The following is a 20,462-nucleotide window of genomic DNA, read 5'->3' as shown; positions in this document are numbered from 1 at the left end:
GATCTAGAATGGCATATGAGATAATCACAAACAACTGTAACACAAAACACAAGAGAGGCGGGAACTAGATGACAGAGCAGGAGAGATAATTATGGTCTGGGAGGATCAGGAAGATCTTCCCCACCCATTCAATAGGCCTCAGGAGGACCTGGTGGGAAAGCCTGATCATATCTTTGTTTGCAAGTAGGCCTAAAGCCCCTACTTACTAGGTGATAAGCCACTGTGGGCATGAAGCCCTCAGGGCACTAAGGGGAGTTGCTAAGACCAGAGGCAATGTGCATGAGTTCCAGTCAATCATGAATTCAGCCAATCAGAGACCTGAGTTCTAGACAATCAGATACTGGCTAGAACCATATAAAAAGAGAGTCCAGAACTGGGAGCAGCAGAACAGAGAGCGGCAGGATTCAGAAACAGACATCAAGAAGACATTGAGGCAGCAGACATTGAGGGAGAGCCAGCATCGAGAGAGACTGCAGAGTGGAGAGTGCAGAACAAGAGAGAGTTGTGGAGATCAAGGAACTGGGACTCAGCAGAGCTGCAAAAGAGAGCACTGAGTGGAGAGTTAGGATTCATGAGTGATTGTTTACAGGAAGACATTAGCCAGGGGGGTTAGGGGGAGGTATGACTTGGCTCCTTGCTATAATACTTCGTTATAATTTCTTTGTTGCTACATTGAGGTGGGCTTACTGGTTTTGGAATATAATTGCTACTATATGGAATTGGAATTATTGGTCCTGGGATTGGGTTCTCTTGTATCTAAATAAATGTTATACTTCCTCTACCTTCTATCTAGAAAATGTCTTGACTGAGAAAAGACCACTGGATTCAGTGATAAGAAGGATGTGGGTGACCTGACTGATGATGGATTCATTTCTGTGGAGTGATAGAGAAGGAAGCCAGTTAAGAGAGAGTGAGTGGTAAGGAAGTTGAGTCATTGAGAAGATTTTCTTTAAGAAATTTGGCAGTCAAGAGGGAAGAGTTGGGGTAGCAGTTGACAAGGGTATAGGTTAAGGGAAGGTTCCCCCTTAAAAAGAAAAAAAACCCACTTTGAAAAAAATCAATATAGACAGTCCCCTACTTATAATCAGATTGCTTTCCAAATGTTTGTAAGTTGGTTGTTTGGAATGTGGAACACATTTCCCCAAAGAAGAAAAAGTCTAATCTCTCTTCCATGTGACAAGTCTTCACATACTTATAAAAAACAAAACAAAATAAAAAACCCAATTATTAATCCTTTCTGTCTTCTTTTCTTCAGGCCAAATATTGTCATATCTTTCAACTAATTTTTATATGGTATTAACTCCAAAACCTTAATCATCCATGTTGACTTTCTCTGGGTGCATTCTAGCTTATCAATGTCTTTCCCAAAATATATTGTCCAGAACTGACCACTAATGCGCCAACTGACCAAGCCAGACCCCACAGAACTATAACTTCCTTAATTCTGGATCCTATATTTCTCTTTTGGGCAGCTAGGTGGTGCCATAGTGCACAGAGCGCTGGGTCTGGAGTCAGGAGGACTCATCTTTCTGAGTTCAAATCCAGCCTCAGATATTTACTAGCTGGGTAACCCCGGGGCAAATTATTTAACCTTGTTTGCCTGTAAAATGATCTGGAGAAGGAAATGGCAAACCACTCCAGTATCTTTGTCCAGAAAACCCTGAGTGGGGTTCTGAAGTGCTAGACACGACTGAACAACAAACACTTCTCTTAATGCAACTTAGGGTTGTATGAGTTTTCTTGCCTCTTTCTTTTGTGCCTTTAGGTTGTATTAGCATTCATCACGCTGTTGACTAACTTTGAGCTTGCAGTACACTAGAACCCTGAGATCCAGTCATGCCTCTGCAATCTTGTATTTGTGAAGTTGATTTATGGAGCCCAAGCGTAAGACTTTACGTTTATCTCTTTTAAATCATTCTTACTCATTTCAGTCCACTGTCCTAGCCTGTCAAATTTTTTTTTTTGAATCCTGTCATCCAGTGTTTTAACTAACCTTCCCAAGATGTAATCTCTTTACATTCCATTCCACTCCAACTCATTATTAGTCATTTTTATGCTGTCATTTCCAGTCTAAAGACCATTCTTCCTGGCAGAGAAAAGAGCAGTGCTGTCTTATCTCTCTGATCAGTTAACATCATTCCATCTACCACAAGTTGCTGCCCTATCTCTTCTTTAAGGCTTCTCTTTCCCCCAGTAAAGCTTACACACACACACACACACACACACACACACACACACACACACACACACCTTCTCCTATCCTTAGCTTTCTTTGTTAGTCTTAGCTTCCTCTGAACTTTACCACTCCTGAAACTGTTCATATAGGACTGCGTCATTGCTGCATTCATTCTCCATTATCTGCTTTTCCTTCCATGCTCTGAACATGTCTTTTAAAAAAATCTCTACCATGTTGATTTTTGCATCCATATCAATATCTTTAAAAACAAACAAACAAACCAAAAAACCTCTCCCTTTTCCTCCTCATTGGAATTGTTTCATTGTGTCTTATTGTGGAAAGGGAACTGAATTTCGAGCCAGAGCAGGTGTGTGCTGGAGACAGCTCATACCACTAGAGCTGACTGTTAAATTTTCAGTGTGAACATTTACACCATGGAAATTGGAAAATGCTACAAATCAGGGCTTGATTTAATTTTTGGTTGGCTGACTAGACCTAAGAAAATGATGGCTATTTTGGTTGTTAAATATTTACTAGTACATCCCTACAGAGGACCCTTATTCGAAACTGAATCTCGATGGGCCTGTCTTTTCATTTGTAAAATGAGAGGATCTCACTTGATGATTTCTAAGGCCCCTTTCAGCTCTAAATTATACGTTAAGTCTTGTTGGACCAACTTCATTTCCTTTTTGGAAAGAGTTCCTAGGCTGTTAAGTCAGTCTTTGTACACACAGTATTTTCAAAAGGCATTTGACTAAATCTCATCATAGGCTTTTGAACAGGAAGATGAAATGTCAGTTGGATTCAGAGCTGGCTGAGTGACTCCACACAAAGAATGGGGATTGGAAGATTGAGGTCAGTCTGGAGAAAGGGCTCTCTCCTGAGTTCTGTTTTGTTCAATATTTTTTATCAATGATTTAATTACATGCTTATTGAATTTGCAGATGACACAGAGCTTGGTGCAATAGTTAATATAATGGATGACAGAATGAAAACCCAAAAAGATTTCGACAGACTGGATTGATGTCCTGAATCTAATAAAATGAAATGTGATAGGAAATACTATAAATTCTGCATATAAGTTCTGTATGAACTACAAAATTACAGAATGGAGAAGACCTGGCTTAATAAGAGTTATTCAAACTTCAGTGTTTAAATGCTGGAAAAATACTGGGGGGAACAAATTACATCATATGAACTTAATAGAATATTATTGTCCCATTTTTGTTCAGTTGTTTTTCAGTCATGTCTGACCCTTCATGACCGCACTTAAGATTTTCTTGGCCAAGATGCTCCAGCTCACTTTACAGATGAGGAAACTGAGGCAAACAGAGTTAAGTGACTTGCCCACGGTCATACAGCTAGTAAGTGTCTGAGGCCGGATTTGAACTCTGGAAGATGAGTCTTCCTGACTCTAGGCTCTATCCACTGTGCCACCTAGCTGCCACCATTGTGCCATTAGGAATAATAAATATGAGGAATTCAGAGAGACAGGGGAATGTTTGTGTGAATTGATACAGAGCCAATGAAATGATCGAGAGTTTGAGATGTGTGTGTATACATACATATGCATACCTATATACAGATACACCCATGTGTGTTTATGTGTGCATAGGAACATGGCTCATGTAGAAATGTTTTACATGACTTCATATGTAATAATGGGTATTATATTTCATGTCTTCTCAATGGGTGGGAGACAGTTGGAGGGAGAGAATTAATAATAGCAAGTAAAAGTTTTTAAAAATGAAAAGAATGTTAAAAGAGCATCAATAAAATATAAAATTTAAAAAGAGTTTTATATGTACAAAGACCAAAATAACAAAAATTAAAACAATTGAAATTCAGATTAATATACCAATCTTTGTTCCAGAGGCCCGGTGAGACTATACAATTCTCCTTTTGATAGAGGTGGTGGACACAGGTACAAAATGTCTTATATGCATTCAAATTCAACCACTGTTTATTTTGCTTAGCTGTTTTTCTTTGTTACTAGGTAGGATTCTATGAGTTGGAGGGTTTATTAGGAATTGACAGTAGAATAAAAAAGCATGTGTCAAATATTTTAAATACTTAGAGGTTTGAATTGACTATAAACTGACTATAAGTAATTATAATAATTATATTTACTTTTTATATAGTGCTTGAAACTAAGCTAAGTGCTTTACAATTACGATCTCATTTGATCCTTGAAACAACCGTGAGAGGCAGGTATTACTATTATCCCCATTTTACAGTTGAGGAAACTGAGGCAAACAGGTTAAGTGACTTGCCCAGGGTCCCACAGCTAGTCAATATTTGAGGTTGGATTTGAGCTTAGGTGTCCCTGACCCCAGATGCAGGGCTCTATCCACTGTACCACCCAGCTGCCTATGAAAAAAATCAGTTTAATGTTACTTCCAACATGAATAATATGATCTTTACAACAATAATGATGATGATCGGATATTTACATGATGCTTCAAGGTTTGCAAAGCATCTCATGTTTGGGTCCTCACAACCACCTCAAGGGGTAAATATTATCTAGGTATTATGATCCCCATTTTATAGAAGAGGAAACAGATTCAGGAAACAATTATAAAATAACTAGCAGGTGTCGGAGGCAAGATTCAACCACCAAAAACTAGATCTCTTCTGGATCTAAGTCCAGCATTCTTTCCACTCCACCACACTATCTGAAAATAAATACAGTAAAATAAAAAAATACAATGTCCAAAACAAGAGAGACAAGAGGGCACTGTACTCTGTACTGGGTAGACCACACCTGGAAAAAGGGATTCCATTCTAGGCATCATCATTATCATCACAGCTAACATTTCCAGAGCACTTTAAGATTTGCAAACGCTGTAGTAATGATAATAACATCTAATAACAATAATAATAAGTGAAATCCCTCTTATATCCGAGAAAAAGAAGACTTATTGGCCATGGGCCATGTTTAAAATTTTTTTGCCCTCTATATCCCTGAATACCTCAAATTTGTTATTACTGATGGCACAATAACACTCTATTCAGAGAGTCAGTTCTCTTTGCCATTCTGATTCTACTGCAGTTTGTTAAAGTGCCCCTCAGCAAAACCCTTTACATATGTTATCTCATTTGACCCTCACAATCCTGGCAGTGAGACGTTATTATTTTCCCCATCTTACACATGAGGAAACTGAGTCTGGGAGAGGTTAAATGGCATGCCCAGGTTCACACTGCTAGCATGGACCTGACACAGGATTGGAACTCAGGTTTTCCTGACCGCAACTCCAGCACTGCATCCACTGCTCCACCTCACTTGGCCAACTCAGGACAATTTTAAGGGGGACATTGACCCACTGGAATAGTGTCAGGGTGGTGAAGAGACTTGAATCTCTTAATGGAGTATTATTGTGCCATTACTAATAATGAATATAAGGAATTCAGAGAAATAGGGGACAAGAAAAAATTTAAAAATGACCGTGGCATGTTTTCTTAGTTATAAAAGGGATTCAATTTATTGTTATTAGGCATTATTATTAAATTATTAGGTATAGCCCCTTTATTAATTAACTCTATATATTAATAACCAAGAAAATAATAGGTATAAATTATCTGGACCAGAAAAGCAGGAACTTCTACAGTTTTACACATTCTTTAACCTACCTTCAAAATTACACTGTTTTCTATGGGCCGCATAGCCCAAAAGACAAAATTATAAATGAAACCTTCTATATCCTGAGAAGGCCCCTTCTGCTTTTAAATAGTTTTAATCGTTTAATGCCTTTTTTCTCACATTGGGCCTAAAATTGCTTCTCTTCAATTCTCAGCCACTGCTCCCAGCTCTGCCCTCAAAGCCAATGCAGAACTAATGGAATCCCTCTTACATCTGAGAGACCCTTCATAGCTTTGAACACAGCTACCATGTCCCCCTACTACCCCAAATCCTACTTTTCCATGGGCTGAACATCCCCAGAGTCCTTCAGATTATTTTCAAATAGCATGATCTCAAGACCTTTCACCATTTAGGCCACCCTCTAATTTATCAATGTCCAGATACAGGTACAACCGACTAGTGAGGGAAGAGAGCTAAAAAAAAAAAAAAGAAATTGCAAATAAGGTGAAAAGTAAAGGGAAGAAGGGGTTTTTTACATTCTTGCTTTATTATTTGCTTTTGGAGAAACTGTAAATATCACAAAATAAAGAAGGTTGGGCCAATCAAGATATTATTAGAATATTAAAATTTAAGTTTGAATTTAATACCGTTGAGCTGGAGGTAAAGCATAGCCTTCTTTCTGTTTATAAAACCTATCAACTCTTCAGTTGATTTCAGAAACATACTGATACCTTGGGTCGCAAGCTCTCTTCTGTAAGATGTCCAGCTGAGCATAAAGATGATCATAAAGTCTGCAATCTGGAGCAACTTCTGGTCTTCTTGCCAACTTTTTCTGGGGGTTTTGATACTAAAAATAATATACAGTAAACAATGAGTTGCTATCTAATGTGTCAAAGAAAGAAAAAGTTGAAAAGTATTTTTAAAAATGTATTTGTTTTTTTCTGATAAATTATCTTAGAATGATTGAATCTCTTACTATTGAATTATTGAATCTATTAATTTTTAAATTAACAAATATCAGTCCTCTCTCCCTCTCATCTTCCACCTCCATCCACCCAGAAAAAAAGGAAAAACAAAACCCCTGCAACAAATTCATAGTCAAACAAAAGACATTTCCATATTGACCAGATCTAAAAATGCATGGCCCACTCTACATATCTAATCCAATACCCCTCTGTTAGGAGAGAGGCAGCATTCTACATCATCAGTGTTCTGGAGTCAAGGTTGATCGCTGTGTTGATCAGAGTTCTTAAGTCTTTCAAAATTATTCTGCTTTACAGTGTTGTTGTTATAGTATAAACTGTTCTCCTGGTTCTGCTCACTTCTTTCTGTGTTAGTTCAAAGTGATGTTCAAGTACGCCCACTCCCTCTATCCCTTCCTCATTTTATAGATTTCTACTCGTTCCCCAGATTATGTGAGATAAGTTCCCCCCCACCATTTCGATGCTTTTCTTTCCTATCATATGCTTTCCTTTTCCCTTTCCCTTTCCTTTCCCCTTTTAAGATCATCAAAACATAACAAAAATCTCAGGCTCTCCATCTTATTTGATTTGTTCTATGTCTCCCATTGACACTTTAGTTCCTAAGGAATGCTTTTATTGCCCCATTAAAAAGCAAAAACTTAAGCCTTATAAAACCTTTTCTGATTGCTTGTTGTATTTAGCTTTTTATGTTTCTCTTTACTCCCATATATGTTATCCAATGTTTCTAGTCAGCTTTGGTCTTTTCATAAGAATATTTGAAAGTCCTTTATTTCATTAAACTCCATACTCCCCCTCTCCCCTGTAATTATATTATTTTTCTGGGTAAATTATCCTTGCTTATAAGATTGTAAAGGCAAAAGTCATCTTTTGCCTTTTGTAATCTTGTAGTCCATGTTCTCTGCTCCTATATATTACTAGCTGTTAAATCTTGTGTGATCCTGACTGTGGTTCCTTGGTACTTAAGCTCTTTCTTTATGGCTGCTTGCAACATTTTTTTTTAACCTGGATGTTCTGGTTTTATGCTATGAAATTCACAGAAATTTTCATTTTGGAGTTTCAGGAGGTTACCAGTAGTCTTTCTATACCCAGTTTGTCCTCTAACCCTTATCTTCTTATGCCTGGTCTAGTGTCATAACCTGCTGGTTGGTCTGCCTGCCTCTCCCCACTCCACTCCAACCTCCCCTCAACGATTGTCCTAAAACACAGGTCTGGTCATGTTTACTCCCTACTGCGTAAATTCCAGCGGCTTCCTTTCGCCTCCCAGACCAATAAAACCCTCTGCTTGGCATCCAAAGAACTTTATTATCCAGCCTTCCTCCCCACCTTTCTAATCTTCTTATATAACTTACATTCCTCCCTTCCATGTATTCTTAGATCCAGTGATGCTGGTCTTCTTGATGCTCCTCAAACAAGAAACTCCAAATTTTTCACTGGCTGTCCCCCATGACTTCACCTCCTACCTTCCTTGGCTTCCTTCGAGTCCCAGCTAAAATCTCATCTTCTACAAGAAGCCTTTCTCAATCCTCATTAATCTTCCCTCTATTGATTAGCTGTTATTTATCCAGTATATAATTTGTTTGTACATAGTTTTTTGCATGTCGTCTCCCCCATTAGATTGTGAATACCTTGAGAAAAGAAATTCTCTTTTGCCTTCATTTGCATCCCCAGCACTTAGCATAGTACCCAGCACATAGCAGAAGCTTAACTAATATTTATTGACTGACAGGTTTTTTTCACGGTTTCTTGAAATATATCCTCTTTTTTTAATCATGACTTTCAGGTAATCCAATAATTCTTAAACTTCTCTTCCAAGGTCAGTTGTTTTTGATATGAGATAACTTACTTTTCCTCTATTGTTTTTTGTTTTAATATTTCTTGGAATCTTATGGAGTCGTTTGCTTCTACTTCGTTCATTCTAATTTTCAGAGTGTATGATACTTGGTTTTGTACCTCTTGTGCTAAGCTGTCAATTCCCTTTCCAAATCTCTCTTCCATAGCTCTTCTTTTTCCAGTTCTTTCCTCTATCACTCCCATTTCGTTTATATTACCATTCTAATTAATTTTTTTAAACATTCACATCATTTCTACTTGAAATTTAATGGATCTCGCAGACAAGCTTCATGCTATTTTGAGGCTATGCTTATAGGTGTTTTGGAATTATCCTCTTCTTGAGTTTGTATTTGGGCATCTCTAGCTAGTACCCTCCCTCTGAAATTCCCATTTACTGGGCCAGACTTGAAATCAGGAAGACCTAAGTTCAAATGCTGCTTCAAACACTCACTAGCTGTGTGACACTCAGTGGGTCATTTGACCTTTCTCGTCCTCTGTTTCCTTAACTATAAAATGAGGATAATATTTAAATCACTTGCCTCATAGGGTTGTCGTAAAGATTCAGTGAGATTACGTATGTAAAATGATTTTCAAACCTTAAAAGTATGGGGCAGCCAGGTGGCGCAGTGAGTGGAACACCGGCCCTGGGGTCAGGAGGACCTGAGTTCAAATTCGGCCTCAGGCACTTTGACACACTTACTAGCTCTATGACCTTGGGCAAGTCACTTAACCCCAATTGCCCTGCCTTCCCCACTTCAAAAAAAAAACCTTGAAGTGCTATATAAATACCATCTGATATCACCACTATTATTAGCATTACTCTCTAAATATTTATCCAACGTCTATGTGTCGTCTCTCCTGCTAGAATGTGTGCTCCTGGTGAGCCCTCACAGTCCTAGTGATTAGGGATTGTTTCATCCTTTGTGTTCGTATTCCCATCACCTAGTACAGTGCCTGGCATATAAAAGCATTTAATAAATATTTATTCACTGCAAGGGGGGGCTGGAATGCTCTTGATAATAATAGGGAAGTTCAAAAGAGAAGAGGGTTTGGAGGAAAGGTAATGAGTTAAGTTTTGGACATGTTGAGTAAAATATCACATGACTATTAAGAACCTACATTCTTCTGATTCCATTCAAACTGTCCCTAACAAAAAGCTACCAATGGGTTACCAATGGACATTGGTTCAAAAATAACTCTTAGGAGTAGTTTCTATTAATATTTAAATTCTAGTTATTCTTTGTTTTTTGTAGGATCAAATACAGTCTCCTCTGGCTACCCTGGTGTCTCTTCCTCTGATCTGTTGTTCCTCGCAGAAACTCCATTTTAAGGGAAATGCCCAAGCAGGCCATTTCTTCATCCTTTCCAGGCTGCCTTCCTGACTCTCCAGATTTTCTTGATCATTCCAAAGAAGCTTATTCATTCTGCAAGTTCACTGTACCCCCGGACTTCTCACCTTAGAAGTACTCTCTGCTCCTGGGGCTCCTTCCCCTTATTGGCTGATTCCTCCTGGAACCAACAATAAGGAAAATACCCAGGCCAGCCATGTCTTCACTGTCTCCAGGTTCCACTCCTGATTCTCTAGATTTTCTCTACCATGCCCCTGGCCAGGTTTTCAGTTCCCTTTTATGTGTTATCTTCCCCTATCAGAATGTAAGCTCTTTGAGGGGCTGTCTTTCTGCTTGGATATGTATTCCCAGCACTCAGCACAGTGTCTGACACATAGTAAGAACTTAATAACTGAATTTGACTTGACTTAGTCTCGTGTAACCTGAATCCAATCCACCATTCTAGTCTTATCACGCATGTCACCCTTTCATGCCCAGGGAAACTAGCCTTCTTAAAGTGCCTCACACTCAACGTTCTATCTCCCATCTCCATGTACTCCCATCTCACTTCTGCTCTTGGAATCCCTTATTTCTTTCAAAACTCTACCAAGGGACATTTTCCTACATAAAGTGTTTGCTGATCCCCTCAGCTACTGGTGATCCCTTCCCAAAGAAACTTACTATCCACATGCACATGCATATGTGTATGTATATATGCATATACAGATATATGTATGCATCTGTGTAGATATACATATGTATATCTATATATTATGTATATCTCTGTGTACATATACATATGTATATATACACTGTGTCTGTACATGGTATATACTCTGTATATACACATGTGTCTATGTATATATGTGTGTGTGTGTAGGTATATATGTGTATGTGCGTATATCTATATATCTATATATTTTCCAATAGAATGTAAACTCCTTGGAGGAAGGTGCTGTTTCATTTTTTGTCTTTTTATCACTATTGCCTAGCATAGGGCCTGGCATACAGTGGCCACTTAATAAATGTTTGTAGATTGATTGAAAATAAAGAAAGTACCTTAGGATGAAGACTTAATGGGGGTACTCACCAGTATTGGCTTCTGAGCTCTAGGAGGTATCCATTCTTTTCTAGGTAGCAACTCCCGTCTTTTAGGAGGCATCAGGATCTTAGATTTTGGTGGATGATTACCCTGGAATCTCTTTTTCTGCATTATTGGACCTTATTTGCATTTTTTTAAGAAAAAAGAGTCAATCAGAATATACATACATGTTACACTATATTAATAATATAATTATCATATTTTATAATTTTATTTTTATGTAAATAAAGAGTAATTACAATCTGGATTCCATAGCACTACAAATTTATTTGAGCTGCTATAAGTACTGTGCTACAAATATAAACAGAAAGACAGCCCCTCAAAGAGCTTATATTCTAATGGGGAAAGAGAGCACAGAAAAAGGAGCTAAAAACCTAGGCGGGGACATGGTAGAGAAAGTCTAGAGAGTGAAGACTGGGATCTGGAGAGGATGAAGACATGGCTGTCCTGGGTATTTTCTTTTCATGGTCTGCTACTTATGTTGGTTCCAGAGAGAACATATAAATCTCTCAGTAAAGTAGCTGACCTGCAATTCTCGCCCTCTTAGAGAATGCAAAGAAAGAATATACAAATTCTTTTAAGGCCAGGGGAAAAGTATTAATGAATGAAATCATTTTGAGGCAAGCCATGGAGTGTCATCAGCAGTGCACAAAGGTAGGAGCCAGAAGTAACTGTCAGCTTTACTTCAGCTCAAGGCTCTCCAGTAGCTATTTTTTTTTTTGTTAGGGTTCTGATAGGGATTTGTTCATACTCAAGATGTTGACACATGGGAGCGCTAAGAAAGTTAGACCCATGAAAGTGTGGCCTTTCTCCTTGTCAAGGCCAACTCCTTTACTTTCACAAGAAATCTCATTCCATCTTGTCTGCTCCAGCAGATTTCCCCATCTGTAATCCCCACCATCTCACTCATCTTCAGTCTCTCCCTGTCAAAAGACTGCTTCTCAACAGCCTACAAACATGCCCGTGCCTCTCCCATTCTCACAACAAAACAAAACAACAAAAAAACCTCACTCGATCCATTCATTCTCCACTAACTGCGGTCCCATATCTCTCCTGCCTCTTGTGGCTTCGCTCCTTGAGAAGGCCATTTTCAACAGGTGGCTCCACTCCCTCTCCTCCCACTCTTTTCTCTCTCTATAATCTGGCTTCTGACCACATTGTTCAACCGAAACTGCCCTCTCCAAAGTTACCAATGAGCTCCTGAACTGTCAAATCTAAGGTCCTTTTCTCAATCCTCATCCTTCTTGACCTCTAAGCCGCCTTTGACACTGTTGATCACCTTCTCCTTGACACTCTTTTCTCTCTAGGTTTTCAGGATGTTGCTCTCTCCTGGTCGTCCCACCTAGCTGACTGTTCATCCTTGGTCTCCTTTGCTGGATCTTCATCTAGGTCATGCCTACCAACTGCGGGTGTCCTGCAGGGCTCTGTCCTGGGCCCTCTTCTCTTCTCCCCTTATACTATTTGACTTGGTGATATCTGTAGTGCCCATGGATTCAATTATTATCTCTATGCAGATGATGCTCAGATGTACTTACCTAGCCTCAGCCTCTCTCCTGACCTTGCATCTGCTACTGCTTCTTAGGTAGCTCAAGCTCAATGTGCTGCAGACATCTTAAACACAACATATCAAAACTTCATTCAAAATCTATCCCCCTTAACACTTGCCACAGCCTGCTAGTCACTTTACCTGCCACAAGTCTCTCCCCACTCTGATCCATCCTCCACCTAGCCTCTAAAGTGATTTTCCTAAAGTGAAAGTTTGACCATGTCATCACAACCCCTACTCAGTAAATTCCAGTGGCTCCCCGTCACCTCCAGGATCAAATATAAAATCCTCTGTTTTGCATTCAAGCTTTTCATAACCTAGACTCCCTATCCTCCCTTTCCATTTTTCTCTCACTTTACATCCTTCCCCTCCCCAGCTCCCATAAGCACTCTTCAATCCAACAACACCAGCCTCCTTGCTGTTCCTCAGACAAGACTCTCTCAGCTCCAAACTTAGGAAGACTCACCTTCCTGCATTCAAATCTGGCCTCAGACATTTATTAGCTGTGTGACCCTGAGCAAGTCACTTAACCCTGTTTGACTCAATTCCTTGTACGTAAAATGAGCTGGAGAAGGAAATGGCAAACCACTCCAGCATATTTGTGAAGAAAACCCCAAATGGGGGTCGGACACAACTGAACAACAACAACAAAACCAACTGACCAGCTAGAGGAGTATCATCTGAATGCCATGAGTGGGGCAGTACAAAAGAGGAAGCAGCAGTTGGGGCAATGGTTGTAGAAAGGGTGAATCCATTTCACACAGCTCCTCACAGCTTATGGTTCAGACTAAGAGTCAATGGTTTTGTGGGTGAATGTAGCTGTGGCTCAGGAGGAGAAGAGCAGGGGGTGTAAGAGGGAAGCAGATAAGAGTCCTCAAAGCTAGGGGCATTACCAAAGAATAAAGAGTAGGTGAGAGGTACAAGTAAGTGGAATGGCTGAAAGCCTTCAGCATCATCGAGGACCAGAGAGGAGAGGGTGACACATGTGGAGGGCTGCCTGCCTGTGTCTTGTGGCTTTTGCTGTAGATCTCTTTCTCCATAAAAATCATGGTTGGCATGGGCATGGGTGGGCACACAGGCACATACCCTATTAAAAGCTGGCCTTAGAACTTGCTTGCTAATCCCACCCCCATAGCCTATACCAGCATGGAATGAGCAGTGATGAGAACTGTTAGATCACAGTTCATCACAGACGAGCCTGCCTCCAAGTTTCTGTAAAACAGTGACAATAATACTACCTTTATCACAGGGCTGTTTGAGGAAAGCACCTGACAAACCTTATAACATTATATAAATATGAGTTATTGTTATTAAGAAGATTTGCTCAATTAACATTGCTAATAACAATAATTCGAGGAGAACTGTTATTTTTAAACCTATATTTGCCTGCACATTTGTCTTTATTTACATATATCCAAGCTCTCTTTGGTCCCCTGTTCCCTTTAACCTCTAATATTAAAAAAAATAGTGGTGCTGTTATCTCTAATTCTATCTGCCCACCCCTAAATGTTACCATTCAAACCAGTCAGACAAGGCAGTCTGTCTTCGGGATATTCTGAACTGGATTTCCTAATGCTAACTCAAATTAAGTCTGGCAAAGAAAGATGGAGATAACGATTTTCCCCATGACTTTCCTTCTGCTTAATTTCTCCACCACAGAGAATATTGCCACCATCTCACTGACTTCAGTGTCGGCCTTGACTTGAATCTCTCTCATCTTATGTCCAATTTTCTACTCATTACTGCCCTTCAACTCTATTCTTTTAGGGTAAGGAGACATCCCACTCCTTTCTCTTTCACCATATCTCCAGCATTTACTCTCCTTTCTAATTTAATAGCCAAAGGTCTTAATTATCTCCTGCTTGACCCAAAAAAATTCTTTCTTCTTGAGTCCTTCTCCCTCACAGTCCATCAGTCCTTACTAACCCAATCAATCCTTCATGTCCCTTCCAAAGCTTTCTTCTCAGTTGACCATTTCAACAAACATTTATTATACTCTTTCCAGGTCCAAAGTACTGTGAGGAGCTAATCAAAAAATGACAAGGCCCCCTTTTGGGGGCATATTATAAGTGTCTTCCTACAGTGACTCTATCCTGCTACAAAGGAGCTCCAAAATTCTCTACCTCAGCTGCAAAGTGGTTAATTCACTGTCCTAGAGGCCTGCCCAAGAGGATGATCTTCTTCTCCTTAACTTTGATGCTCTTCAGCTTATCTCTTGTGCTCCCTCCAGATAAAGCCAGTCAACATTTCTGCATTGTAACATCCTAATCCTGCCTCTGTATTTTCTCTCACATTATACCCTTTTCCTGGTCTTACACACACACACACACACACACACACACACACACACACATGAACATACACATACATCATTCAAGAACAGCTGGTCATGTGAGGAAAGCCTCTTGGCCTCAACTCCAGACAGTATCACACCTGCAAGAGTGGTGGGCCCCCAAGTTCCCTCCTAGCTATGGAGAGCCAGTGACTGAAACACTCAAAGGGGGTGGGAGGTGTGAGCCACATCCCTGAGTAGCAGGGCTAGCTGAATCCTAGCCTTCTGGAGGAGTGGGGAGAGTTCCTGAAGTGTGAATTGAGAACAACCCTGGAGCGGAATGAGCAGCAAGGGACTGAGCCATAATGCAGAGCAGCAAAACCGACTTTGCTTTCCATGATTACCACCAGTTATTTGAATAGTGCAGGTTCAATGGACAGGGGTTTGCCTCTTTACCCATCCCAAGTTTATTTCCCAGAGGAGTCCAAACCCTTAGAATGTCCCATACGAAACTAGAAGCCTAGGTATTTTCCTAGGTGGAAATAAGGCTCACCAGACAGAAAGAGAATGTCTTGACTGTTATAGATGCCTCTGAGTCCTTTATGTTATTTTGTATTTTCTAAGAGGTTAAATTAAGGCTGTCTTGTACTCGATATTGTTAGCTGGAGTGCTTGCACAGGAATTCCATGCCCTTTATCACATCAACAGACCTAGACACCAGCTATATTCCAAGTTTCCCAAAGGAAACGCTGAGTGTGGGTAAAATGAGTCAATGAGATAATGATGCATAATGGCATAAATTGCCTAATTACAAATTGGAATTTTATCTTGGTATGCCACAAAGTACCACATATACTATGCCATGCCTCTATGTTTCCTATGTGGGAGCTAAAACCAAGAGAATGAGAAATTCATTGAAAATATGTGATAGATAATATGGTACCGTGGGAAGAGTGCTAATGGTGGGAGTCAGAAGACCTGTATTCAAATCCTGACTCTGCTACCTACCAGCATATGACCTTGGACAAGTCACTTAACTTCTCTGGGCTTCGGTTTCCTCATGTTCAAAATGAGAGAGTTGGACTACTTGACCTCAAAGTCCCCTTCAAGGTTCTAAACCTGTAGTTCTTTAGGAGAGAGTCTCTGACACAAAGATCACAATTGTGTGGCCCTGGCCACAAGTTACTCAAAACTCCCAGAGCCTCTCATTTGTCAATAAGTGTAGTAATTCTTGTACTACCCAATACCTCAAAGTGTCACAGCAACAAGCATTTATTAATCACCTACTATGTACCAGGAACTGTGCCAAGTACTGAGGATACAAAGAAAGGAAAAAAAAAAAAACAACTCAGTTCCTGCTCTGAAGGATCTCACAGTCTATTAGGGGAGACAACAAGCAAACAACTATATGGAAACAAGGTCATATACAGAATACATTGGAGGTACACTTTTGAAGGAAGGTACGAAGATTAAAGAGGGCCTGGAATGGCTTCTTGCGGACTGTAGGATTTTAGCTGAGACTTGAAGGAAGCCAGGAAAGACAGGAGATGGAGGTGAGGAGGGAGAGCATTCCATACATGGTGGGAGGCCAGAGAAAACACTCAGAGTCAGGAGAGGGAGCATCTTGTGTGAGAAATAATATAGAGGTCAATGTCACTGGACTGTAAAGTATGTCAGGGGAGGAAGGTGTAAGAAGACTGGAAAGGTAGGAAGAGGACAGGCCATAACATGTCGTTGAAGTGTGAAAGTACCTAAGCTTAAAGTGCTTTATTAATGTCAGTTATTAAGCTCCATAAGGATGGGAACAGTACACTTTATCTCATCATGTACCATTGAGCATAGTATCATCTACAGAAAACCCTTAATAAATGCTTTTTGATAATTATGACTAAAAAACTCTTACCTTGGGCCAGATTGGTTACAGGTTGTGCTGCTGGTGGTCTGTTTCTATGAATTAGTGTATGACCAAATTCTTCTTGCATTTCCTAAAAATAAAACCCCCAAAATGTGACTATCTCAGTTTATCAAAACATTGGTCAACACCCAAAGACTCTGCTGAAGAAACTCACCACAGGAGACAAATATTTGGCAATAAGCTTCTTCAAGAAGGGCTTTTTCAAAATGGAATTAATTGATGGCCGATTTCGAGGAGGTATTTTAAAAAGCTGAGTTATTAGAGTCTGTAGGTCAGAAGAAAACTTTGGAGAGATGGGGTCAAAACGTGCTTGACAAATCTTGAGCACCAGATGGTGTAAGTTGATACCTTCAAACTAAGAGAATAAATGATACTGGGTAAGAAAAGTATATTTTCCTCAGCTACATAAATATAGATATTAATTATTATTCTTTACTAATAACTCCATCATTATATAGCTACATGCAATCACTATGTATATATTACTAATTATTCTATTATTATCACTATATGACTTAGATATTTCAATGGAGCTGTGATGTCAACAACAGAGGTGTTCCTTCTACCAGTGTGGATAACTGTAGAAGGAACCTTGGGTCTTCAAATATTATGCCAGGAGAGCACAAGTGTTTGAAGATCTTACCAAGCTGGAAAGCCTTCAAGAACTATCTAGTGACAGTGCCTAATAATATGAGGCAGCTAGGCGGCATAGTGCAGTCAGGAGGGCTGAGTTCAAATCCAGGCTCAAGATATTTACTGGCTGTGTGACCCTGGGCAGAATGAAGAGGAATTAAGAAGCCTCTTGATAAGAGTGAAAGAGAGTGTGAAAGTGTGAAACTGGTTTGAAGCTTGACATCAGAAATACTAAGATCTTGGCAACTGGTCCCATCACTTCCCATCAAGAGAAGAAATGGAAACAGTGTCAGATTTTATATTCTTGGACTCAAAGATCACTGTAGATGGTGACTGCAGTCATAAAACTAAAACATGCTTGCTCCTTGGAAGGAAAGCTGTGGCAAATCTGGACAGCACACTAAAAAGCAGAGACATCACCTTGACAGCAAAGGTCTACATAGTCAAAGCTATGGTTTTTTCAGTAGCAACACACAGCTGTAAGAGTTGGATTCCAAGGAAAGCTGAGAGCTGCGGAATTGACACTTTTGAACTGTGGTGCTGAAGAAGACTTTTGAGAATCTCTTGGACAGCAAAAAGATCAAACCGGCCGATACTTAAAGAAATTAATTCAGGCTGTTCACTGGAAGGTCAAACACTAAAGCTGAGGCTCCATAATGAGAAGACAGGGCTCACTGGAAAAGACCCTGATGTTGGGAAGGAGTGAAGGCTAAAGGAAAAAGGGACGGCAGAGGATGAGATGGACAGATGATGTCATAGAAACAATGAACATGAACTTGGACAGACTTCGAGGGATAGTGGAGGATAGAAGGGCCCAGCGTGCTGTGGTCCATGGGTCACAAAGAGCCGGACTGAACTGAGCGATTCAACAACGACCCTGAGCAAGTCATGTAACCTCTACTTGCTTCAGTTTTTGCCCCCGTAAGATGAAAGTAATAACAGCCCCTAACCTCGTTTATAGGACTGTTGTGAAGAACAAATGATATGATATACATAGCATAAAGTACTCTGCAAACTTTAAATCACCATATAAGTGCTAAGAATCATAATAATTATTGTTATCTCCTGAGGACCAGCTTAGCTAACTTTAAAGAAAGCCAGAAAGTTTAACCAACAGGTTGTGTTTGTCCTTCTTTCTCAAAGAGGACCGTGGCATCAGGGAAGTGATGACATGACTTGCAGTTGACTTTGATTTGAGTGAGGGAGGGCTGTGCAAGGTCACCAGCCTCACTTTCTCCTCCAGAGCTATCTGGTTCCAGTGGCCTGACATTCACCAGGATGACTGGAGATGGCCCAGGATGCATTGCAAGACCCTGGCCCTTTTGGGCTCAGGCCTTTTCAGGTTCTCACTTACAGTGAGGTAACACCTATTCAGTGAATAGGCCTCTTTAAGAAGGCAGTCAAGGGATGGCCCCCTTAATTAGAAAAAAAAATAAAATTGGAAGGGGAAGACCCTCAGGGTTGCTGTTCCAAAGAGAAACAGTTACCATTGAAATTCACTCCGAGCCAGGAGGGTCCAAAATAGGGCCATTAAGTGGAGCTTGGGCAGGGACCTGTCTAAAATATGTGACAGATAATATGGTACAGTGGAAAGAGAGCTAGCAGTGGGAGTCAGAAGACCTGTATTCAAATCTTGACTCTGCTACCTACCAGCATATGACCTTGGACAAGTCACTTAACTTCTCTGGGCTTCAGTTTCCTCATGTTCAAAATGAGAGAGTTGGACTACATGACCTCAAAGTCCCCTTCAAGGTTCTAAACCTATAGTTCCTTTAGGACAGAGTCTCTGACACAAAGATTACAATTGTGTGGCCCTGCCCACAAGTCACTCAAAACTCCCAGAGCCTCTCATTTGTCAATGAGTATAGTAATTCTTGTACTACCCAGTACCTCAGAGTGTCACAGCAACAAGCATTTATTAATCACCTACTATGTGCCAGGAACTGTGCCAACTGCTGAGGATACAAAGAAAGGAAAAAAAACAACCCAGCTCCTACTCTGAAGGAACTCACAGTCTATTAGGGGAGACAACACACAAACAACTATATGTAAACAAGGTATATGCAGAATACATTGGAGGTGCTCTCTTGAAGGAAAGTATGAAGATTAAAGAGGGCCTGGAATGGCTTCTTGCAGACTGTAGGATTTTAGCTGAGACTCGAAGGAAGCCAAAAAAGACAGGAGGTGGAGTTGAGGAAGCAGCTGAAGCAGGTTTCATGGAGTACTTAGAGCTTGGTCAGGCATAGAAGATGCCAAGGTCATCCCTGCATCCCTGGCCATAGCCAGTCATCTTGACTTTTGTCTTACCACTGGACTTTGATGATTCAGAAAGAGAGAGTGAGGCTGACACTTTGTGCAACTCTGCCTCACTTAAATCCAATTCATGAACCAGTCAGGACATTGCCTATAATGTCATTGGTCCATTTCAACAACAACAGCTTAAGTAATGTACTGGGACAGAGAGAACACGGGAGAAGGTGTGTCATGCCAGCATAAAGTTAGCTCCCTAACATTGCCGCTAATAATAGGTGTTTCTGCATGGATCACCTAGTTATAGATTTGAAACTGGAAAGGGCTTTTGGAGGCCATCTAATCTAACATTTTAATTTTGCGAATGAAGAAACTGAGGCTCAGAGCCATGAAATGATTTACTCACATTCACACATGTAAGTAAGTGGCAGAGTTGGGATTTGAATCCTGGTCTTCTGATTCCAAATCCAGCATTCTTTCTATTACCCACCCTAATAAACATTTTTTGCCTTGTAAAGATAAATGAAAACATTACCCATTTGATTTTAGGTGCTGCTATTGACCTTGCCTGGGTCCAGAGACTCAGAAGCAATCAAAATCAGCTGGAGTATTGATATACTTCAATAGAAGGATATTACAATGCAAGCAAAATCACTAAGTAATGAACTCATTTTAAGGTCCTTCTGAGATATTTTGGATTTGACGAACTAGTTTCAATGACTTTAAACAGCTAAAAAGGGCAGGCAAACTAGTTCCCATTTGAAAAGGGGTTTGTTTATTCCATTTACTTCAAGGCAGAATTAATATTCCTAAATGGCAGGCCTCTGTTACAGGCAAGGTCAGTGCC

The 20,462-nt window shown here is 40.1% G+C and overlaps 1 protein-coding gene across 1 annotated transcript in view; it reads right to left on the bottom strand.

The window, feature by feature from the left end:
• Positions 1–20,462, bottom strand: part of NEK5 (NIMA related kinase 5) — a 95,369-nt gene that overhangs the window by 37,675 nt on the left and 37,232 nt on the right. The window contains exons 8-11 of the mRNA XM_036747401.1: positions 16,887–17,087; positions 16,721–16,802; positions 10,988–11,118; positions 6,488–6,603 (exon numbers count right to left, since the gene is read on the bottom strand). Coding sequence (XP_036603296.1) covers positions 6,488–6,603; positions 10,988–11,118; positions 16,721–16,802; positions 16,887–17,087 — 530 coding nt within the window. The remainder of the gene's footprint in view (positions 1–6,487; positions 6,604–10,987; positions 11,119–16,720; positions 16,803–16,886; positions 17,088–20,462) is intronic.

Source organism: Trichosurus vulpecula, chromosome 2 (genome assembly GCF_011100635.1).
Source record: "Trichosurus vulpecula isolate mTriVul1 chromosome 2, mTriVul1.pri, whole genome shotgun sequence".
In the NCBI taxonomy this organism is placed as follows: domain Eukaryota; kingdom Metazoa; phylum Chordata; class Mammalia; order Diprotodontia; family Phalangeridae; genus Trichosurus; species Trichosurus vulpecula.
The sequence above is the reverse complement of the archived record's forward strand: the minus strand, read 5'-3'. Positions and strand labels throughout refer to the sequence as shown.